Raw genomic sequence first — 25,006 nt, 5'->3', positions numbered from 1 at the left:
CAATTTATGACCAATATTTTGCACCTAGATGTTCATACATGCATGTGCTATACAAATGATGTCTTTCACACAAGGTTCCTTATATAAGCTAGTACCTTTTCATCTTCAGTGATTGTCTGTTGCCATTTGTCTTTAGCAGGCCATGCTTTGCAAATATGCAATACAGTCAGTAGGTCTAGCACTCACTGAGTCTACTTCCAAAGCATGTTCCACACAGAAACACAAATAGTGCTGTTCTACCTCCATACGTTGGCTTGTCCAATTTGCCCCATCCCACCTTCGAAAGCCAACTTAATTATTATATCAAGACTTTTTACTGAGTCAAAAACAGGGACCTCACCAAATACTAAATTATCAAGCATGTCTATTGTAAAATGTCACTTTTACCCACCCAACACAAAACCAAACAGATGCTGAAAGGTTCTTCCTTCCTGCCACACATGCCAAAAAAATAAAAGAATGAAAAGAGCCTTTAACACTTTTCATGGGTATGTACATGCCAGGTATAAGGGAAAATGGGAACAGGGAGCTAGTGGATGCACAATGAAAGCAAAAGTGTTGATCCCCATTAATTAACATACCCACTCATAAAAAATCAAAGTCATTTTCAAAGGCTGCATACATACCCACTCCCACCAGCACTTACATGCAGCAGCTGAGCTGCTGATCTTCACCTGAGGAATAGATAAGTCCCCATATGCCAAGTACCCACAAAAAACCTGGTGCTCACCTGTAGAGGATGGGTAGCTGTACTGCTGTCTATATTCAGCACAGTTAACGATTTGGCCCTTTTTATCCTGCAACAAAAGCAGAAAAGCTAAATGATAATAAAAACACTAAGACACACTGGTTAGCTAAGTTCGCCCTCCCTTCATAAAGGTCGCAGTGCAGTTTTTTACATTGCTAACAGCACCTTCACTGTGAATACTTTCTAATGATCATTCTATCAAACATTGTAGTGTGATGGCAGAATCAAGGGTCACTAACAGAACTGTGTGTTGGGTCCTTAGTAATGGGTGTTCAGGTAAGCAGAGGTGCCTTAGCACTGTTTTTGTAGACTTATGTGCTAAAATAGCAGGATGTACTGTAAGCCAATATACAGGTGTTGGACCTGTGAGCCTTAGGGTGGTCTTCTCCCAAACCTCACCCCTCCCATTTTCGCTTTTTTTTTTTAAACAAAAACTGTGTTTTGTTTTTTTGCAGTATAACAAATCTAAAGAACATTACAAACATAGGTAACAATTACCAGTTAGCTCATAATAGGAACATCACCATAGTCCAGATCTGCAAATGTGCTGCCAACAATTCGATAGCTAGTAGAGATAAATTAGGGGGAATAGAGCATAGAGGGATGGGAATGCAGTAGGTAGCTGCAGTATGGAGGATAGACACAACAGAGAGAAAAACAGTAGGAAAAAACAGGGGCATTAATCACCCAACTCCTCAGGAGAACTATCTGCATAGGCCCTACAGAGGGGAAGGGCTGAGGTCTCAGTGTGCTGGTAAAATGAGTCAGTCTCACTCGAATCTTCAGTTTGTTAGGGAGGCAGGGTCAAGAGATAATTTTGAAGTGGTTGCCATATGTCTTTGGGTCGGGAGGATGGCAGCTGTAGCACCGCATAAGTTTCACTAGTGGTGTTACAATAAGACATGTCACGCAGCAATGCAGACTTGGTAGGGGTTGTACTGCTGCCCCAGTGGAGTGCGATCTCTCACTTCGCAAGGAGTAAGACAAATAAGACAAAACGCTGGACAGGCAGAGGCAATGGCTTAACATAGACCAACAATGCCAGAAATGGGCTAAGAGTGGGCAGGACTCTGCCCTCCCCAAAAGTGCTCTCCAGGGGTTTGGATTGAGCTTGCCTTCTGTTTCTGAAGTCTCAGTTCCAACAAAAACTTCACCTCTTCAAGGAACTCCTTGTGCATCAAAAACGCCTGCAGAAATCAACGCAAAGCCTGCATTGCGGCTGAGAAATCACCGCACAACTGACCGGAATGACGCAGCACCAACTTCCTGAGCGGAAACTCGATGCAGTGCCTGCCTTGAGATGGAAAATTTGACGCATCACCTACTAGGTCGACACAGCACCTGCTCCTCCCTCCAGCGTCAAGGATTTTCAATGCATTATCCTTCAGCATCACAATATTCCTGCATCGCAGTGAGGAACCAAGACTGTGTGCTGAAAAACGATGCATACCTTGCAGCGCGGAAAAAAACGACGCATTGTCCGTGACAAGCTGGAAAATCCAACGCAACACCTTATTTTTCTGCGCATCTCCTCCTCTGTGGTCTCCGTGCATCGTTATTTTTGACGCGTCCCAGGTACTGTGTGTAACAAAGAAACAACTGTTTAATTCCTAAGGATTGAGACTCTTTTAAAACTTTTAAAAGTGATATTTCAACTTGTGCTTATTGGATTTTTGTCATTTTTACTTATTTTATTCAGATAAATATTATCTATTTTTCTAAAACTGTGTGGTATATTTTTGTGGTGTCTTCACTGTGTTACTGTATGATTTATTGCACAAATACTTTACACATTGCCTTCTAATTTAAGCCTGGCTGTTCAGTGCCAAGGTACCAGAGGGTGGGCACAGGATAATTTGGATTGTGTTCTGCCTTGCCCTGACTAGTATTGTGGTCCTTACTTTGACAAAGGGTGTATACTTCTGCCAACTAGAGACAACGGAGTGGTAGAAGGTATGCTGAGTCTGGCCACAACAGGAGAGTGGTCCAACAAAGTGCGGGAAAGATAGAAAATATCAGTTAGCCTCAGAAGTACAGAGGAGGGAAGTACCAGTGGTCAAAGCGTGTCCATGTCTTATGCAGTGACGAGTAAAATGTAAAATCCAAGACATGTCGGTCTCTGGTGCGCCACACATCTGAAAGTTGGAATGTGCCTATGATGTCCGTTAGTAAGTAAAGAGAGTGTGGCTTGGTTACCCCAATGGAGCCTGTTGTGTCCAACAAGGCATCGCAAGCAATATTAAAATCTCCCCCTGGGAGAATATGGTCCGCCACCATGTGGTCCAATTGAATCTGAAGGGTAGAGAAACATTCTGGGGAATCAACATTTGGAGCATAAATGTTAGCTAATAAAACCGGGAAACCCACCAGAGCTCCTAGTACCAATAAGTATCGCCCTCAGTATCAGAACCAACAGCTTAGCATTCAAAAGGGATATTCTTGTGGACCAATATAGATACCTCATGGGAATAGCAGCTGTAACATGCAAAGTATCTGTGTTGGCGCCACTGTGCAGCATAGGAGTGGTCAGGCCGAGGAGATAGGTGCGTTTCCTAATATAATGATAATAATATAGTGATGCTGAGGAATTTGGACTAGCTAGGTGAGTTAGACAGCCTGATAGGACCGCAGCGTGGAAGGGGTGATAGTCACTGTGATAATACATAACATAAACAATGCAACCCAAATCTCCCCACCCACACCACTGAATACAGTCCCCAGCGAATCCCAAAAAACAACAAGCAACTATATCGGCATACACAATGGGGTTGCGGCAACGCTCCAGAGGTGGGGCAGGTGCCAAAGCTGAAGAGTGTTAAAGGCGATGAATAAGAGCAGCCAATGTATTAAATAGTCATCTATTACCATAGGGCGATGTCATCAGCCCGGTCCCAAAACATGCATTGTGTCAGTCTCGTCAGGAGGGGAGATTCAGATTGAACGGCCTCCATTCGAAGTTCAGGCATCCTGCGACAGAGGCGGCAATGTTGGGGCAGAGTCCACGGAGCTCCGCCGACCTCATGGAGACCTCCCAAGCTGGCGTAGTTTGCAGAAGGATGCAGCCTCAGCAGGAGAGGTGAGGAAGTGATGCCTGCCCTCCAGTTCAATACGTAATAGTGCTGGGTACAATGTTGCGAATCAAATGTTATTTTTCTGAAGTATTGCCTTAACATCTGCATATTTGTGACACACATCTTGGACCAGCTGTGTGAAGTCTGGGAATACGGAAATTGACATATTCTGATACCGTAAGGGCTCCTTTTCACTGGCAAACCGCAGATTAGTATCATGGTCTCGAAAGTTTAGAAGTCTAGCAATTATGAGATGCATGGGAAAACCGGGACGGTGCGCTGGCCCAGCGTTCTATGCGCATTCTCCACAACAAAGGTGCTGGTGAAGGCCTCCCTACCAAATAGTTCCACAAGGAGCTTTTCTGCAAAGCTATTTTTGTTTGCCAGTGTTTGTTGTTTCCGCTACCCATGTAATGCAAACATTATTGCGATGTGACCGTGCCTCCAGGTCTTCATTTTTGGATGCCACCACTTTCAGCGTTTTTGGGTGTCAGCACAGCCATCTTTCACCTCTGAAATCAGATGCACTCTTCCATCTATGGTGGCAGCCTGGCGGTCTATACGTTCATTCATACGGACCCGTCTCGCATCCAGGGTGTCAAAGTGGGAATCTATGGCTTGGAATCCTGCCCAGAGCTCAGCCATAATCGCCGTTGTGCCATCTGGGGGAGGGGCACCAGGTTCCGAGTTCACTGATGCAGGCCCGTCCATAGGACCTTCTTGGGGATCCTGTTAGTGTCAAACGACGGTTGCTTCTGTCTGGGGTCATCCCGTCCCATGTTGCGACGCTGTGCAGGCACGCCAGATAGTGGCGCGGTTGTCTATGCCAAATATTATGCGCTGAGCATACAAGCAGCTTTACAGTGAGACGGAGCGAGTGCTATGTGCTCTGAGTCTTGTAGGTTTAGGATTGGCAAGAATGCAGCACTTCAATAGGTAAGTAGTAATCCGGAAGATAACCAGCGTAATGGAGTCAGCTGCAGTGAGTTCCACCACGTAGGCAGCACGGCAGGCCGACGCGAAGCAACAGGGAAAGCTGGCTCCCTTGTAGTCCAAGAAGGGAAATGAAGGGCCAATAACTCACCACTAAAAATGTGGTCCGGGCTAGAGGATAGTCCCCGATGCGAGGCCTTACAGGGAGGCGCCACATCAGGTCAAGTCCTGGAATCAATGCTTGCCATGTGGAATCCAGGAATTTAAGGTCCTGGCGGCACCCCCATCAGACCAGGTAAAGGATGATCTGCAAGCACCCACTCAGGGGCCGCCGGGCGGAGACACAACCTGCAGCGGGTTGGACCCTGGGAGCGGCATCCACCCAGGCCGGTGCCCACAGGCAGCCCAGGCCCAAACGACCTGCCTACAGCAACAGACCTGGACAGTCGAGTAGACCCAGGGTGGGTGGGGCTTGCACTCCCAGGATGTGTTGTGCAGTTCACTGCACCTCCAAATTCAGTCAACAGGGATCTTGAGGCACACCTTGCATGGTCTGCACAGCTCAGGCCGCTGCTGCCCCGCCCTCAGGCTCACCCGTGGCCCCTGTTGCCACAGGGCCTCCGAGGGCTGTGTCAGGCCGCAGTAGTCGGCATGCCGCACCACAGCAGGGACCCCCCCCATCCTACATGGTGATGGCAGCATCAGCAGGTCCCCTGCAGTATAAGATAGCAGCTCATGTTGTTCTCGGGCGCCGTGTTGTCCATGTGGCCTTTGATTATAGGGGATATAGGGCAGAATTACCTGGAGCTTCACGACCGAGCGGCCATTACGGTCAGTGGTCAGGCGACGCCCCTCAACTCTACCCCTCCTATTTTTTCTGATTTTGTTTTGCTGGCCTTAGGACTCTGATCACTCTATCACTGCTAATCACTGCTAAAGTGCCTGTGCTCTCTCCTTAAAAGATGGTGGAATTGGAGAATACCCAACTGGCTCATATAATTTACTTGTAAGTCCTTAGTAGAGTGGTACCACATGCACCAAGGAACTATAAACTGCAAGCTACTAGTGGGCCAACAACACTGATGGTGCCACCCACTTAAGTAGCCCTTCTAAACATGTCTCAGGCCTGACATTGCATTACTCCTAAATTAGTTTTTCACTGCTGCAAGGCTTACCTCTCCCAATAGCAAAATTTGATTTTTACATTTAATAAACCATAACTTCCAACTGGGAGCAGGTAGAGAGTTTAAGCTTGGTGTCTAAAGAAATGTAATTCAAAGCCCTCTTTAATAGTGAATCAGATTTTTTATCACAATTACGAAAATGCCACTTTTAGAAAGATGGCATTTTCTTGTCAACAATTTGGTGTCTGCTGCCTGTATTGTGGGTCACATGACTAGGTGTAGTTTGCAGTTTCTCTTTGTGTTGCTCCAAGACAGTGAGACAAAGGGAAGCTAAGTGTTGGCAGGATTAGCCTTCTGACTTAACGAGGAGGACGAGCTGTCACATAAAAAACACCTGCACATCACAAACGCCCTGTCTGAGCACCCTCACAAAGTGGTCTGACACTAGTCTATGGTAACCACAGACAAATTGAGGCTATGGGAGGGAGGCAGGGAATTCCAAGCAACTCTGTGGGGTAGAATCCTCAAAGTGGGCATCAGGTATCAATATTGGACCACAGACACTAACTCTTCAGTACACTTCTGGACGTGTGGGCTCTGCCAGGAAGAAAGAATCCTGTGCTGCAGAAAGGACTGCTGCTAGGCTGACCTACTGCCATGCTGTCCTCTTGCCTGGGTGAGAAGGAATGGATCTGCATCTCTAAACCTAGGACCCCTGAGTGATTCCAACAGCTAGTTGGCTGGCCTCCGGATCAGAAGCCTCAGGGATTTAACTGGCTTCCAAACACCTTGAACCCAGCAACTGGACCAAGCACCTGGATTCTACTGTAGTGTAGCCATTTTTATGTAGCTTTTGCACGTTTGCCTCAGGCATTAGGCTTATGCGCACTTTGCCCTAGATGCATTTTATTTGTTTGCTTAAAGCATCGGGCCTCTGTGCACTTTGCTCTAGATGCATTTTATTCAGCCTCGTACTGTTATTTTTCAATAGCCAGTTCCATGGTCTTGTTTAATTTTTTTATATCACACTGTTTAGCCTACTTCAGCACCGGAGCTCTCAAATAATACATTCTTGCTCACTCTGTTCTTCAGTGAAGGATACAGTCTGGTACATTGCCGATAGACGTGGTAGGAGTTTAGTCTTTGGTTTGTAGACGATACACATCCTTGCGTAGGGACGTTTTGTTAGCACATCGACATGTTAGTTATAAAAACACTTCCTAGTCCTAATACACTTAAGAGGGAGATTCCGACCAGGGAACCACAAATAGACACTGACTGCCCTGTTGCAGATGCTGATCCAGATCACAGGCCTTTGCTCAGGTATGAGGGTTGATGTCTTCCCAGGGAATCTGAAAGGCAAGCTTAGAGCTTAACATGCTGTGCTCGAAATAGAACTTAACCGGGGAATTTGCCCTGAACAATGTGGGGGCACCTTGGCTAGTGCCAGGGTGCCCACACACTAAGTAACTTAGCACCCAACCTTTACCAGGTAATGGTTAGACATAGAGGTGACTTATAAGTTACTTAAGTGCAGTGGTAAATGGCTGTGAAATAACGTGGATGTTATTTCACTCAGGCTGCAGTGGCAGGCCTGTGTAAGAATTGTCAGAGCTCCCTATGGGTGGCAAAAGAAATGCTGCAGCCCATAGGGATCTCCTGGAACCCCAATACCCTGGGTACCTCAGTACCATATACTAGGGAATTATAAGGGTGTTCCAGTATGCCAATGTAAATTGGTGAAATTGGTCACTAGCCTGTTAGTGACAATTTGGAAAGAAATGAGAGAGCATAACCACTGAGGTTCTGGTTAGCAGAGCCTCAGTGAGACAGTTAGTCATCACACAATTAACACATACAGGGCACACTTATGAGCACTGGGGCCTTGGCTGGCAGGGTCCCAGTGACACATACAACTAAAACAACATATATACAGTAAAATATGAGGGTGACATGCCAGGCAAGATGGTACTTTCCAACAGACACTAAACACAAACCCAGCGCGTGCTGCTCCAGTTCAACAACATGCAGTAGTTCCGGGTATCAATCCGGCGACTGTACACTCTGTTATGGGCAAGGTACCGGCTAAACGAGGGGAGACTCCATTTTGGCTGGCGCATAAAATTAATACGCTGGAAGCAGTATTTCCCCATACGGGACCTCAGGATAAACATAGAATATTAACGATGTGTTTACTGTTTGGTATGGTTCCCACAGTGGACCATTGTAATACATGGGGCACGGTGTTTGCCACGCTCTACACCACAGCACACGGTACACCGACATTGGCCAACTTACCGGAAGTGCTCAAACAAATTCAAGATGAATATGAGGCTGCCCCAGCCTTAGATTTGGGAATGCAACTGATGGGCAATTTTGCCACGGTTTCTTCCATCATATTGAGTAATCTAAAAGGGGAGGCAGTAGCACTAGCGGTGCGTATGCGTCTTCGTGACTTCCCGCAACTAGATCAGGAGCCTGAGCTGGCGAGAATAATAGCAGAAACATATTCTAGTATAGGTCGTGATGGCCTAACCACAGTTTCAGGGTAAGGGTAGTAAAGATACTACTAAACAACAACAACCTGAGGGTAATAAAAAGCGCTGGGAGAAAAAACAACAAACACCTAAAAAAGAAAGGGGAGAATCTCCGAGACAGGAGACCCCTCAGTCCAAATATAACCTTAGAAATAGGGATAATTTGAAAACGCCTGATAGATATCAATTCACTGATACACGCCAATCTCGTTCCTTTCAGGACTCATCGGAAAAGAGAAATGAGAGAGGTGGGCGATCAGAGCGGAGAACCGAGTACGTGAAGCCAAGACAGGATTCACAACGCTCATCTGAGGTTTCTGTAAAGAAGGAAAAGAAACCGATCCAACAAAAACAACAGTTTAAAAAGAAAAAAGTGGCGGCAGTCTCAATTAGACATGGCACACAGGAAGAGAGTTCTCTTGAAGAACAAGACATGGGCACTAGCACTGTTAGACAGCGCGGCAGAGGTCACAATAGTTCGCCGGAATCTTCTAGAGCATCTGGAGGTGAAAGCAACTGATGACTTCATACAAATCGAAACAGCAGATATGCGTGTCTCTGATCCCGACAGAGTTTATACAGTAACTTTACAATTGGAAGGGGACATTGAGCGCACTATAAACGCCATCTTTTGGGATTGTGTAGTCAAGATATATGACATTTTGCTGGCCGAACAGGATTGGCCCCCTGACTTTGTACGCAACTGTCCAGTTGGGGAGGAGGTTATTACACCTTCGTTCTCACCACTTGTTCCGGGAGAACTTGCAGACTCCTATAGCATTAAATGGGCTCTGGCACAAGCACCCACCTTATATAGAAATCATGTGGGGTGGGATAGGGATTCTCCTTATCATGTAATACCGATTAAGGGTGAACCTCAGCCACAACCGCAATATCCTATTAAATATGAAGCGAGGGTATCGGTAAGAAACATCCTTACACAATTGGAGTAACCGGGAGTTATTGAACCCTGTGTCTCACCGATGAATAATCCCTTATTCCCTATAGCTAAACCGGACCATTCTTATAGAATAGTGGTGTAATACAGACATTTGTACGGACATGCACGCACATATGCTATACAAAATTCACATAGCGCAGCACTCATGAATAATATTGTGCGTAAAAAATACAAAACCACTCTAGATATCTCAAATGGTTTCTTCTGCCAGAATATAGGGCCCGAAAGCAGGGATTTTACGAGCTTTAGTGCGTTTGGCTCTCAGAATAAATTTAGTTGTTTGCCTCAGGGGTATAAGAATAGCCCAGGACTGTTTTCGGCTCGTGTGACTGAAATATTGCACGAACTGGACCCTGAAGCATTGTCATATGTTGATGATATATATCTCACAGATGACGAGTTACTACAACATTTGAGGCGGGTAGCCCGCATTGTTGTGGGATTTGCAGATATTGGCTACAAATTCAACTTCAAAAAATCGAAAATTGCCTTTCTCAGCGTCATTTTCTTGGGATATGAGCTGTCGAATGAAGGTAAGAGCCTAGCGCCACACTTTTTAGAAAAATGTGCACAATTGCAACCTCCTAATACGATTAAGAAACTCCAATCGTTGTTGGGATTTCTACATTTTGGCAGAACTTACATTCCTGATTATGCTACACGTATGAAACCATTGTACGAGTTGATTCGCCCAGATTTTTCAAGCAGATCTTGGACGATTGAGCATACACATACTCTTCGAGACTTGCAAAATGATCTCCTAGCTGCAAAGCATTTACACACACGGGACAATAAGACACATCTGGTCATCAGGGTTGTAGCTGGGGCCGTTGGGTTTACGTATGTCACTTTTAATGAAGGTGAGACAGTCCCGATAGGATAGAAGTCTCACTTGTATTCTGCTGCAGAACAACGTTTTGCACAAACAGAGAAAATTCTCACTGCTGTCCAGATGGCTGTGATTAAAGAACGACCTCTTGCCCAGGGCAAACGCATCATAGTCGTTTTCCCGATTCCGGCCCTAGAGGCTGTTACGAAGGCAAGTGTTCCTAATGCGAAAGGATTACACCCGCGATGGATACAATGGGCTACGTCTTTGACAGCCACTGATGTAGATTACATTTTTGACCCAAAGCTACAGACACAGGAATTTCTCCAATATGAAATAGAATACCCTGTTCCCGCTGGCACGTTGCCTATTGATCAATATCAAGTAGTCATGTACACAGATGGCTCTGCGGAACCCGCGGTGGGAACAAAACACCAATATTCTGCTGCATGTGCAGTGGTGAGCGGCTATATGGAGGGGGAGAAGTTCTGCCCCCAACATACTTATACACAGACATTGGAGGACTGTACAGCACAGTTGGCTGAGCTGAAAGCTCTATTATTGGCCTTGGAACATACGGATTTGGCACAGTTTACACTGCTTGTTTGTGATTCCTATTACTGTGTTCAGTCTTTTAATGAATATTTGCATTACTGGAGGTTAAATGGGTTCAGAGATTCCAAGGGTAACACCATAAAACACAGATTGCTGTGGGGGAAGGTAGCGGATCTGAAGGAGACGCTTCCTAAAGTCCATGTTGTACATACTCTTGGACACCAGCGCGTTGGAATACACGTTGCTGGAAATACTTTGCCTGATGAAGCCGCGAAATTGGCAGTGGCAGTTGCCATTGTGGCCGCAGTAACTCGTTCAAGTTCCAAACCAGACACTGAGATTCTGGCAGCCATAAAAGCTACGGCTGATGGCACGCCTTATCCTAGAGGATTTCCATCTAAATATCATTACTCAATGGGTGGTATGCTGAACGCTGAGGTTAATATTCCAGGCGTAGGTGTACGCGAGATGCCCAATAAAATAGTGCGACCTCAATTAATTACTGCAGCACATGAGGGGGCGGCATCTGCACATGCTGGCGTGGCTGCCACGATTTCGCTGTTACAGGCCCGGTATTGGTGGCCTGGTCTTTATAAAGAGACAAAGCAGTATGTCCTTTGTTGTGACATCTGTCAACAAATTAAAGTTTCAACGGCTAAATGCCCGCCGCAGACGCCTCTTCTGATATCAAATAAGCCATTACATTGTGTGTACTTGGACCATTGTGGTCCGCTGACACCAGATAGTGCATACAAATATATTTTGGTGGCTGTAGATTTGTGCTCCAGATTTGTGTGGGTGTGGCCACAGCGCTCGGCTGACGCTCGAACTGTTATTAAAGATTTGCGCATCTTTGTCAGCACATATGCAGTTGTGGCTTTCCATTCGGACCAGGGCCCTGCTTTTGCCCCTAAGGCATTCAGGGACGCCATGGCTTCGTTGGGGGTCCAGCTCCAGTTCTCGTCTCCATTTCATCCCGAGGGAAATTCTGTTGTGGAGTGTTTAAATCGCGATTTAAAGCAATCCTTAACGGCTAGAGTCATAGGTACGGGTCGTAGTTGGCTAACCCACCTGTATGGAGTACAGAGAGCACTAAATAACTTGCCTAGAAGGTCCCTGGGGGTCGTACTTCATATGAGTGCCTGTTCGGAACACGAATGTTTGTTCCAGATCTAGATGGTCCTGGTGTGGAGGCGGCGGAAACGCCTTTTGACATAAATGATCGTGTCACTGTTTTGCAGGATTTACAACAATTCTGTGAAGATAACTCTTCTGCAAGTGCTGCCTCCACTGGAATTAAGGATGAGCCAGTAACGCCTACTGGTTGGATTCCCAAAGTTGGGGATCTTGTGCGTGAAAAGGTTGCAGTGAAAAAAGAATTTGTCCCTTCGTATCGAGCACCAGTCCCTGTACTGGGAATCCCCAGAACAAGAACTGTGAGTTTTCCGCCGTTGCAAGGTGCCAAAGAAAATCGCTTTGTCTCCATCGACAATGTCAAGTTACAACATGTGGCCGATTCTGCACAGCAGACCAAGAGACTCAGTAGTTCCCGAATCCCTCTCACTACTGGGGAAGATGTTCCGTTGAAGGTGATTTGCACCAACCCTGTTTCCTCTCCGAGCTTGGGGAGGGTGGGGGATGATCTTTCGATTGTTCCACTGACGACAGATAATTTGGGATCCTTTGATCAAGTCGCAGTGACTACTGATGTTACTGAGGGTGTTATCTACAGTGTACCATGGCGAGAGACACCTACTACTCCTTTGTTTACGGTGGCACCTTTTGTGAGAACTGCCTCCGGATGCTTTAATACCAACGGCAATGGTCTATCGGACTCTTTGTCCTCTTCAACACCTGACCAGGGTCCACGTAAACTGATGTATTGGCTTAAAGATACGTATTTTGTTTTTCCTTGGAACTATCTGTGGCTTTTCATGACTCTGATGGCTTTTTTTCTGTGGATTGGGTTTGTTGTTACCTTTTTTCTAGTAATACATGGTCATTTTCTTCCTGAGAGATCAGAGGTTGAGCAGGTGGAAGAGGTGTTGAAGCCACATTTTTCATCACATAAGGTTCGAAGAGACTTGTCCTTTGTGAACATTTCCGCTGTGCCAATTCAAGATGGGATTGTGTGGGATAGAGTAATGTTTGATATATATGGACCCACTGAGATAATTTAAATACCGTATGTTCTGAAGTTATCGATGAATGATATAGTCATACCAGGCATTGTATCTGATGATTGGGACGTGAAGACAGTTGATTTTATGTTGACAGAGTTGCAATATTATACTGTCTATGAAAATAAAGATGCTTACCAGTTTAGAGATAATTATGGTGACATGTTTTGTTACAATTATTATGGGCACCACTTTATTCATAAAGCCAGTAGTCCTAAAACAATATTTGACTATACGCAATGGGAGCATTGCCCGACTCCTCCGCAAGGGAGTTCTAAAACATATTCTGACAAATTTGCATATTTTTCTGGGCATCATCAAACAAGTGATAAGTCATATTATTTTAAGTTAACTCTGCATGCAAATAAACAAATACTGTTGACTAATACGAAATTCCTGTATTCAAATTTGTTTGTTTCCCAACTGTCTATTGAGTGGTATGAATATTGGTCAGAAAATGTTGATTTGAAAAGTGTTTGGGGAACAAAACATTGGCAGACGCAGGGTAGAGAAACATTGTTTAGAGCATGTCTCATTCCTGTCCAAATGATTTTCTTAAATGACACTGTACAACAGACTAGCTGTTTGGGCTTAGCAACTATTAGAGAATTGAATATGCCCGGCATACCTGTCCCTTCCAAAATGAAAGATTGGCAGCAATATATCAATGCTACTTTTAGTGAGCTTACAGAGAGGGTCCAGAATGGTACGTTTAACACTTCATTGACCAGGCGGGTGGTTATTGTGGCCCATAGACACAAATGGGTGTCATCAACGTTTTGTCACCTCCTCAGGGGGTTTCAGGACCAGTAGGGCAGACCCTAGCTACATATCACCTGAACATGCTGATATCATTACTACATATAGCGTGGGGAAATTATGTCAACAATGGTTAAAATCATCCACGCTAGATGCAGTTAAGACACATCTCATGCTTCTGTCTAATTATACTGACTTGCAAGATTTTTTGTCACGCCCGAGAGTGCCCCGGAGGAAAAGTTTTTTGTACGAAGTATACAATGAGATATGGAAACTTTCCCAACAGGAGGCAGCGGCCTGGTTAAGGCAGATAGATCAGGAAAATTTGAAACAAGCATTGTCCGTTGTGGATAATGGAATACATACCCTGTCCGACCGTATATATACGATTGACAACATTGTTTCCTCTGCTATTGACATTATTAGATCAGATATGTCTTCTTTATATCATGGACAGAGTCAAAAGCGGTTCATTATGCAGTTGGGTTGGACACATCAGACACTGAAGGCGGGTCGCGTTCCGTGGCAGCACATCAGAGCCAGGGAAATATTTTCTTCTTTTAATTTGACACGTCAACAACAGTTGATGGCGAAAAAGGAAGCAACATATGATATGTTGAATATTGAAAAATTGGAGAGGTTGCCTTTTACTGTGGCCGAGATTCCCTCAGCTGAATGGTTAATACACAGGGTTATTAATCTGCCTATTTCCACATTTCAATTCACTTCTTGTTTGAAACATGTTCCAGTGGGCAGATATGAAAGATTGGGAGACAGTTATATACATGAGGTGTGGGAGCTTCCCTTTTTATACAGATGTCTTAATGGCTTGAGAGAGGTTTTTCTTAGTGGTAGTGAATGCGAAACTTCTGTCAGCCATTCGATGGTTTGTAAGCAGCTGTCCTTGCACGGGGCGTGTAATGCCTCGGTTGCGAACTTGGCTTGCTATCTAAAGGGAGTTCCAGTCCCCGTGATTAAAAACACATTCCAGGTGCTTTCAAACGGCAGCTATGTCCTCCTTAACAGTGAAGACTGTTGTGGCATGCGTGCCGGAATAGTTTACGTGGTTTTGGTCACCAAGGCCGTTACTTGCTGCGGAAATGTGTTATTTCCCCCCACTAAATTAAGGGAGATGGCAGATATCTGGCCTCACATTGCTACTTCCAAGGTGAATTTCGACAAGTTGAGTCGCCTAAAGGCTCTATTGTTTCAAAAGCATGTGGCCCTTACATCTGCACGCGAGACCTACGCACTTCAGGTGGCGAGGTCATCAGCAGAAATACAGTCCCTGTTAAATACTAACTTTCCGAGCCACTTTGGTGAACTCGTGGGACGTATATTTAATGCGTCCAGCACTGCTGGATTAGCACATTTTTTCAAAGTCGTAGGTGTTGGTTTTGCTCATACCTTCTCTTCCATATTCGGTTTGATACCTTCGGCTATTCATTCTATTTTCGGAAGCATTTTCGGAGGATTTCCGATTACTTTGGCTTTATTGGCTGGTGTTTTGCTGTTGCTGTTGTTCTTCCGCAATGGCTGTCCCGCCGCGACAAGAGCGAATGTGGGCGCTCCCATCGGTGCAGCTGTGTCGTAAACGCATGATGCAACATTTTGGAGCAACACTCCTGGGACATTTGGAGTGTGACTGGTCCCTGTCCTTCAGGCCAGTTTTGGATTGTGTGCAACCCGTGTTTCGGTGCCTTTGGTGCTCATTTGAACATGCACTAACTCTGTCTCTCACTGCAAAGCCCCCCAGTAGTTGATGCTGCTCTGTTGATGTTCCCGGTCAGGGCTCATTCCTAGACATGCGCCCTGAGGCTGCGTTTGCTTCGTGAGGCAGTTTACGAGATTCCCTTCCTGGAGGAAGATGATGTTAACTCGTTCATAGGCCCTGCACGGGATGCCGCCTTGGATGGTTCTGGGGCTTTGGAACCCACCTGCTCCATGATAGTGTTTGGCGTGGATTTTCCGGTCTTATCATCTGCCGAAGTGGAGAATATTCTGCTTTCCGTGACTTCCATTTGAATTGGATTTGTTCAAAATTGACATTTTTAAATGTATTTGGCTCCCATGTCACATGCTTATTTTTAAATTTAGGGTTTTGTGCTTTGATGTCCTCTGGACTTGTCGAAATGTGTGTTTTGTAGATTTTTATATATAGAGCATTTATTATGCTTCGTTTAGAACCACTTTCTACCGACAAGGGGAGGTTGTAGTGTAGCCATTTTTATGTAGCTTTTGCACGTTTGCCTCAGGCATTAGGCCTATGCGCACTTTGCCCTAGATGCATTTTATTTGTTTGCTTAAAGCATCGGGCCTCTGTGCACTTTGCTCTAGATGCATTTTATTCAGCCTCGTACTGTTATTTTTCAATAGCCAGTTCCACAGTCTTGTTTTATTTTTTTATATCGCACTGTTTAGCCTACTTCAGCACCGGAGCTCTCAAATAATATATTCTTGCTCACTCTGTGCTTCAGTCAAGGATATAGTCTGGTACATTGCCGATAGACGTGGTAGGAGTTTAGTCTTTGGTTTGTAGACGATACACATCCTTACGTAGGGCGTTTTGTTAGCACATCGACATGTTAGTTATAAAAACACTTCCTAGTCCTAATACACGTAAGAGGGAGATTCCGACCAGGGAACCACAAATAGACACTGACTGCCCTGTTGCATGTGCTGATCCAGATCATAGACCTTTGCTCAGGTATGAGGGTTGATGTCTTCCCGGGGAATCTGAAAGGCAAGCTTAGAGCTTAACATGCTGTGCTCGAAATAGAACTTAATTAGAGGGAACGTAATCTATTAACACTATGATAGCGTTATTCTTATGTTTCACTCTTCTTGTGACTATTTCAATCCTACTGTGTTGTATGGTTCTGGTTATTGCGGCTCACGCCTCATCATCTAAAATGCAGTTGTTTTATTAAATCAATCTATAAAACTTAAACTGCCTTTGTCATTTGTATATGAGATCATACTGTAAATGAGAGAGCTGGTTGGGATCTGAGCGACCACGACTTCCCTGAGAAGTTCTAAAGATGTCATGCGCTCGGCTGCCCAATCATCCCTTCCCCTTGGGAGAGATGAGGCACTGCTAGTTAGCTGGAGCAAAACCGGATTGAAGCTGACAGGGGTCCTTCTTAGTGGGTCGGACTCAGTCCCCCACACCAGGAACGACTCTGCTACCTAGAAATCCAGTAGTCTCATTTAGGATAATGAGAGACAATGCGACACTGCCATGTGAGGGTCCTACCCTGCCATGTGGTACCACCCCAGTCCTGGACTCCTGGAAGTGGGCCAAAGGGTGCTCTGCCAGCCTATCTATGGAGCTAGCAGAACCAACATATCCCCTCTGCTGCATGACGCAACCCCGAGCAGACCCGACACATTGTCCTTGCTGTGCAGACTTTCCCAGCACCAGGAACTTGCATCACCTCTGCAGTCTCATTGGAACCGCCGCAGCATGACATCCCCAATGTAGGCACTCACATCCCAAGTCTCTTGCATACTGCAGTACTGACGACGAAGCAGGACTCCGCATTGCAACCCTTGCAGCTTCTTCAGAACCCAGCTGGTGTGCAATGCATCCTCGACAAAGGATTTTTCATCGTCAGTCTCCTCATCAACAGCGTCTTCAATGACGCAGGACCTCGCATCGCAGCCTCACAGCTCCTTGGAACCAACGCTGCCCTACGCATCTCCCAACAGGACCTTGCACTGCCTCAGCTGCACAATGCATCCTCGATGCAGGACTCCACCAGTCTTTGCAACCAGGATTTAAGGTACTCTTGTTCAGCAAGACTGATTGGGTCTCTGTAGCTAGCCCGCGCTCCACTGCAGTTGGCCTGAACTGGGTGATTTTGTTCTGGTCTAACCCAACTAGCTATCCACAGTTAGCCCTTTGTGCTTTTGGAGCTAATTTCACCTAAATCTTTAAAAGTTGCATAGCTGTGGTTCCTTTGTTTGGCTTCCTTTTGTATCAATCTTATTGAATTGAAGCTTTTCTGGTCTGGGATTTTTCTTGTGTTATGTTTCACTTTATTACTGTTTGAAGTGCTGTATAAATACCTTACACATTGCCTCTACGGTAAGCCTGACTTCTCTCTGCCAAACTACCAGATGGTTGACCACAGGTTTATTTAGGGTTTGCTTATGACTTCACCCTGACAAGGATTGTGGTTTCTGCTTGAGAAGGGTTTCACCCTCCTCAGTCAGTAACCCAATTTATTTCTAATTTCTTACAATAGGTGTCACAGCAAACCAGTGCTTGGTTTCAGTTCATGAAAAGCAGGGTGTACTGAAGGCCAGGAATGAAGTACAGTGGCAGAATGTATGTGGGTCAGGGTACAAAAATAGCACTGATGCCTCATGTCAAAATTGAGATGTACTAGAAAAGAAGTGTATATGTCAAAGCGGGAACAGTAGAGGTACTATACAGCATTAGCATGCTTGGGCAGAGAGTGCAGTGTATAGTTTGCAGTATTAAAACAGCAGTCTTTTTACTGAAATATAAGGGCGCTGCAGGTCAGAAGCTAAGGTATATTTGCAGAACTGTTGTTTATGGTTCTGTTTTGATAAGAGCAATAAGTGTCCACCTCCAAATAAGGTGCACCTGCCGAACTATATGTGGTTCTCTACTGAAATAACTGGATGTGCTGGAGGATAGCATTAGGGTGCTTTGGCAGCTCTATGAAGGTCCTCAGACGTAAAAACGTGAATGGGTCTGATGTATTCATGGATCTATCCAAAGTAAAAATACAAATTTTAAAGCAAGTACCTAATACTCAGATCTATCAAGATATTTTGAAATGTAGGGATTGTTCTGATTGACACATAGATAATACCTTACCCAGTGCTGATTGGTGCTGCATCCTGCATTGCCTCGCCTTTGAGTCGACGTACAAGCTTCTCACTGCTCCGACGGATTGACTCCCGAAGCTTTGTAAAAGAGCTGCTTCGTCTCAAGGTTCCCACCATACTCTAATGATCAAAAAAAGATTTAAGCAACATATCTCCATCATTTTTGTTATTCTGTAAACACTATGCAACTCTTATTTATGGGAGCACTGGAAAGCAAAACCACATATGAGAAAACAAATAATATACAATCAATGTTACATGACAATAAGACAGCAACCAAAATAAATGTATTAATCACTCCCAAAACAGTTTGAATGTTTGGAAAAAACGTGGAAGTATGCTGAATTCTAGAAACTGCCCTGAAGAAGGCCTGGTCACCCAGTGTTGGGCCAGGTGAGCAGAGTAGGGTGATATACCTCTTAAGACTTTAGCCTGGTTTAAGCCACAGGTTTGACTCTTGCTTGCACATCGTCCCAAAGGACAGCCACGTCATTTGAATAGTCCTTCACTGAAACAGTAAAATCCACTGAACTCTCACTTGCTCCACTTGTTAATCAACTGGTTGAAGAAAAACAGGCATCCTGCTCTCACTTAACAATTACAAGGGGGCCTGAACTACTCCAAATCATCAAACCCCATTACTGGTGCAGTGCCTGATAAAATCTGTAGAGACTTGCCAAATCATTTGTTACCATACTAAGCTTCCTTAGTGAACTAGTCAGTTGTAGAGGGTGTATTTCCTGGCTGTTTGAAAATCAGACGTCTCACATATTTTAAAGAAACCCTCAGATGACCTAATTACCTCAAACATGTCCTCCCTGTATCATCTCTACCACTCCTGTAGAAGGTAATGGAAAGTTGTGTTGCCTCCTAACATCCAATTGTACAATCTACTGGAAACATTACAATTTGGATTCAGGCAGGGTTGTAAACCTGAGAATGCACTTCTACAAGTTGTAGATGATGCAAGCCACTTCTTAGATTCAGGTCATTGCTTCTTTCTTGCAAATATGGTTCAATCAATCATACACCCCTGATCAACATCCTGATTAATTGAATGGACATTGAAGGTTTTGTGTTAAACTGGCTCTCCACGTATCAGTCACACCAAACCAAAGTGGTAAAAATTGGCAATGCTGAAGGTAATAGCCTGAGTGAGGAACCAACATGGCACACCTCGCCTAGGCTCTCGAGTCGGGAGGTCCATAAAGTCTTCCCAGCTTCAGGGGCTGCACATTTTGATATGTAGTGTGGGTGCAATGCGCTGCTGAGGTGGCAGTTATGCTGATAATTCAGAGGTTTATTGGTCGATGTTTCTCCAAGCCTGTTGCTCAGCAAGGGTCCACAAAAATGGCAGCAGAGCGCTCACAACACAGAAAAGATCTAATGCATACCATCCCACCAAGGCCCACACTTTTGAAAATAGTAATCTTGCCCATAAACGGAATACCTCGGCCTCTCCACAGGTCAAAGAGAACACTTTTAGAAGAAAACAAAAGTAAAAGTAAAGCGAGAATGCTGAAAATGTGCATTATTATAATAGCGCTGACAGAGGAGAAGGACCTGAGGGTGAGAGGCCGGCAAATTAGCTGTGCCCTCCTTGGCCTCAAAGGCTGAGACTTCTGACACATGGCAGGGAGGATGAACAATGCTGAGCATATTAAAACTGGCTTAATGCTAAACAAAGATGGCTGTCACATGCCCACAACAAGGAGCAGAATGGTGTGCGTCATCCTTTTGAAACCATACTCTTAGCTCAGTGGCAGAACATGCTAGGCTTCTTTCAGTTAGAAACGAACACTCCTTAAATGGAGAACAACAGCTCTGCGAATGTGCATTAAAATTCTTGTGATACAAGAGAAGCAGATCCTGGGAGAAAAAGGCCAACAACTTAGATGTGCCCGATCATCTAACTAAGGCATAATTAGAACAAATAAAAGGATATGGAGGATATCTAGAGTTGACGGCACCCTGTCTCAACTTCATTAATACTAGGGGGCATATTTATACTCCGTTTGCGCCGTATTTGTGTCGTTTTTTTCGACGCAAATTCGACGCAAAACTAACTCCATATTTATACTTTGGCGTTAGACGCGTCTAGCACCAAAGTTCATGGAGTTAGCGTCATTTTTTGGCGTGAACACCTTCCTTGCGTTAATGAGATGCAAGGTAGGCGTTCCCGTCTTAAAAAATGACTCCCAGGCATGTGCGTGGTATTTATACTCCCGGGCAAAAATGACGCCCGGGAGTGGGCGGGGCAAAAAACCCCGCATTTGCGCCTCTTTTTAACGCCTGGGTCAGGGCAGGCATTAAGGGATCTGTGGGCTCAGAATGAGCCCAGAGGTGCCCTCTCCTGCCCCCAGGGACACCCCCTGCCACCCTTGCCCACCCCAGGAGGACACCCAAGGATGGAGGGACCCATCCCAGGGAAGAAAAGGTAAGTTGTGGTAAGTATTTTTTTAATTTTTTTTTTGTGGCATAGGGGGGCCTGATTTGTGCCCCCCTACATGCCACTATGCCCAATGACCATGCCCAGGGGACAGAAGTCCCCTGGGCATGGCCATTGGGCAAGGGGGCATGACTCCTGTCTTTGCTAAGACAGGAGTCATGTTAATGGCGTCTGGGCGGCAAAAAAAAATGGCGCAAATCGGGTTAAGACGATTTTTTTGCCTCAGCCTGACTTGCCCCATTTTTGGACGCCCAAACGCCATTTTTCCCTACGCCGGCGCTGCCTGGTGTACGTGGTTTTTTTTCACGCACACCAGGCAGCGCCGGTCGGCTAACGCCATTCAATAAATACGGCGCCCGCATGGCGCTTCAGAATGGCGTTAGCCGGCGCTAATTTTTTTGGCGCACAACTGCGTTAGCGCAGTTTTGCGTCAAAAAGTATAAATATGGCCCTAGGAGCTTATATTATGATGCTAGCTAGTTACTATAGTGCATGCCTGATTCTGAATGGCGTCCACACTGGGTAAATCCCCTAGAAGTCAGTGGGCAAGACATACCAATTATGAAAATATCTCAGATATGGCTTCTCCTGCTCTGGAAAGGGACATAAGACTCTTGTTACAGGCATTCAAAAAATACCTCTTGTCCCTTAATGCAGACTTCGCGAAAGCTTTGTCTGACCTTTATCACACTATTCAAAAGGATAAAACAGGGCTAGATTAAATAGAAACCAACTTTACGCAGCGGAAACACGACCACAATTAATTGATCAAGCATATGGCAATCCCGGAAACCCATCAGATAGTGTTACCTGAACACATGGAACTATGAAAATGGTTCTATCAGAAATAATTTACAGATCAGTGACATACGTATCACAGTTCATAGTGAGGAACTAGAGAAACATGCAATCTTTGTTCCAACATATTTTAGGTAACCCAGAAGGGAAGGAAATTACACTGGATTTCACTTATTGTGTCTTCTGAGCACACCAACAACACAACACAACAGTTTAATCCCTGATGTGTTGGCGAGAGTTCACTTTTTCCAAGACGAGAAAGAGCTTTTAACTGCTGCCAGGTAAATAGAAACAAAATAATAAAAAGGAGATGCTATCTCCCTTTTCCAGGACACTTCTCTACTCTTGCATGCCAACAGACAGTACTTTAGAGAAGTGACTGCTCATTTGCGTAAAGAGAACATCCCATATCGATGAGGCTCTCTGCTTCTGTTATTATTTACATGACAAATAAACAAGTATCAGTTCAGAGCCCAGGGGAGGCCAAAGACCATATGAAAATGAATCCTCCTTCTGACAGAAACAAGCTCTCGCAGGGCACAAAGTCAGAGCCACTAAGAGCAACTGGAGGCATGCTGGACTGAAGAAAACTTGTCAAACAATTAAGAAACCCACCAGATGTCAGAAGCAGTTCATTGAACAATCGTGGCTTATTTCCTGATGCTGTCTATTAAATAAATACATGAAACCTGTTAAAAGTACAAACTATGCCGCTGGACGGATCCAACACAGTTCAGACAATGCAGCTGAGATGGATTACATCATTTAATAAAGTTTGGTGGGTGGGGGAGGGTACACAGTATGACCTCGGAAGCTCCCTATTTTTAGGTTGAGCGTAAGCAGTGCGCATGCGCTGTCTTCAAGACCTGCTGTATTCAGTAAAAGGATTTTGATCCTGCCTGCTGCTTATCACGGTTGACTGCAAAGTCGCTCTTCTTTGCAGCCTCCTAACTGGTTTGCGCAGCCAATACCTCACTTCTGTTCTTGTCTGAGGAACACCATCCAAGTACATTTTCCTTATGCTTTGAATTGTTTATCTGTTGTTTGTGGGAACTCTTTTTTTAACCCCTTCTGTGCCACGGACGTAGTGGTTACGTCCTGCGGCACAGTGCTGCTGTGCCGAGGACGTAACCACTACGTCCTCGGCACACAGCCCAGAGGGAGTGCTCTCGCTCCCTCTGTGTGCTTCCCCCCACCCCCCCAAAGTCAGGGATGGAAGGGGAAGCCCTTCCCCTCCCACCCCCGACCCCCCCAACCCTCCCTCTGACGTCAGCGCGCGAGCGCGCGCTGATTAGTCACAGGGTCTCCCCCATCGCGCTGGAAGCAGAGCTTCCAGCGCGATTGAAAGAGAAATGCTTTTGCATTTCTCTTTCAATCCCATGGGGGAGGCCCCGAGAGGCTTCAAAGGGAAGGAAATGTATTTCCTTCCCTTTGAAGTCTCTCACAGGGTTTCAAAAGCCGGATTGCTTGCAATCTGTCTTTTGAAACCCCACTAGACACCAGGGATTTTTTTTTTTTGGAATGAAATTGTCAAATGGGAGCGACCCCTTGGGCAAGGGTCGCTCCCAGGGGGGCATTTTTTTAGGAAGGCCTTTTCTGCCCCCACTGGGGGCAGAAACCTCTAGGCACCAGGGAGCTTTATTTATTTATTTATTTTTTTGTGATGTTTTCTTTTTTTTTTAGGTGGGGAGCGACCCCTTAGGCAAGGGTCGCTCCCCTAGGGGGCAATATATATTTAGGCCATTTCTGCCCCCCTTGGGGGCAGATTGGTCTATTTTGATGAGGCCAATCTGCCCCCAAGGTGGGCAGAAACCATTAGACATCAGGGAGTTTTTTTTTTCCGCGAATTTCACGTAACGGGAGCGACCCCTTGGGCAAGGGTCGCTCCCGGGGGGGGCATTTTTTTGGGAAGGCCTTTTCTGCCCCCCCTGGGGACAGATCGGCCTATTATTAGGCCGATCTGCCCCCAGGGGGGGCAGAAACCTCTAGGCACCAGGGATAATTTCTTTTTTTTTTTCTTTTTGTTATGTTTTCTTTTTTTTTTAGGTGGGGAGCGACCCCTTAGGCAAGGGTCGCTCCCCTAGGGGGCAAATTATATTTAGGCCATTTCTGCCCCTCTTGGGGGCAGATTGGCCTATTTTGATGAGGCCAATCTGACCCCAAGGGGGGCAGAAACCATTAGACGCCAGGGAGTTTTTTTCTTTTGCGTGAATTTCACGCAAGGGGAGCGACCCCTTAGGCAAGGGTCGCTCCCTGGGGGGGGGATTATTTTAGGCCATTTCTGCCCCCCTGGGGGGTAGATCAGCCTATTTTGATTCGGCTGATCTGCCCCCAAGGGGGGCAGAAACCACTAGGCACCAGGGATTTTTTTGTTTTTTTGTTTTACAGATGGGGAGCGACCCCTTGGACAAGGGTCGCTCCCCTGGAGGGGCAAAATTTATTTAGGCCGTTTCTGCCCGCTTTGGGGGCAGATCGTCTGATTTTAGGTCAATCTGCCCCCAAGGGGGGCAGAAACCACTAGGCACCAGGGATCTTTTTTTTGCGCCGTCACGCAAGGGGACTAACCTTGTAGGCAAGGGTCGCTCCCTGGGGGGGAGGGGGAGGTAGGGGGGGCAAAATTATTTTAGGCCATCTCTCCCCCCCTGGGGGCAGATCGGCCTATTGGTATTAGGCCGATCTACCCCCAGGGGGGGCAGAAACCTCTAGGCGCCAGGGCAAATGTTTTTTTTTGTATTTTTTTTTTTTTTTTTTTTTTTTAGAGATGGGGAGCGACCCATCAGGCAAGGGTCGCTACCCTGGGGGGCAAATTGTATTTAGACCATTTCTGCCCCCCTTGGGGGCAGATTGGTCGATTTTAGGTCAATCTGCCCCAAGGGGGCAGAAACCACTACGCAACGGGGGATTTGTTTTTTGGTGCCAATGTCACGCAGGGGGAGCGACCCCGTAGGCAAGGGTCGCTCCGGGGGGGGGGGTGGGGATTCGGGGGGCAAATTTATTTTAGGCCATTTCTGCCGCAGATCGGCCTATTATTAGGCCGATCTGCCCCCAGGGGGGGCAGAAACCTGTAGGTGCCAGGGCAAAAAAAAAAAATTGTTTTTTTTTTTTTTTTTTTTTTGTTTTTTTAGAGATGGGGAGCGACCCATCAGACAAGGGTCGCTCCCCTGGGGGGCAAACTGTGTTTAGACCATTTCTGCCCCCC

The 25,006-nt window shown here is 45.7% G+C and overlaps 1 protein-coding gene across 3 annotated transcripts in view; it reads right to left on the bottom strand.

Moving 5' to 3' along the window:
• KLC3 (kinesin light chain 3) overlaps window positions 1-25,006 on the bottom strand; it is an 819,248-nt gene that overhangs the window by 21,263 nt on the left and 772,979 nt on the right. For 2 of the 3 annotated variants that reach the window (XM_069207761.1, XM_069207762.1), the window contains exons 11-12: window positions 18,550-18,680; window positions 731-797 (exon numbers count right to left, since the gene is read on the bottom strand). In XM_069207761.1, coding sequence (XP_069063862.1) covers window positions 731-797; window positions 18,550-18,680 — 198 coding nt within the window. The remainder of the gene's footprint in view (window positions 1-730; window positions 798-18,549; window positions 18,681-25,006) is intronic. The other variant, XM_069207763.1, reaches the window with a different exon arrangement.

The sequence above is a fragment of the Pleurodeles waltl genome, chromosome 9, assembly GCF_031143425.1.
Source record: "Pleurodeles waltl isolate 20211129_DDA chromosome 9, aPleWal1.hap1.20221129, whole genome shotgun sequence".
NCBI lineage: Eukaryota > Metazoa > Chordata > Amphibia > Caudata > Salamandridae > Pleurodeles > Pleurodeles waltl.
This window is presented reverse-complemented; position numbering and strand designations above follow the sequence as displayed.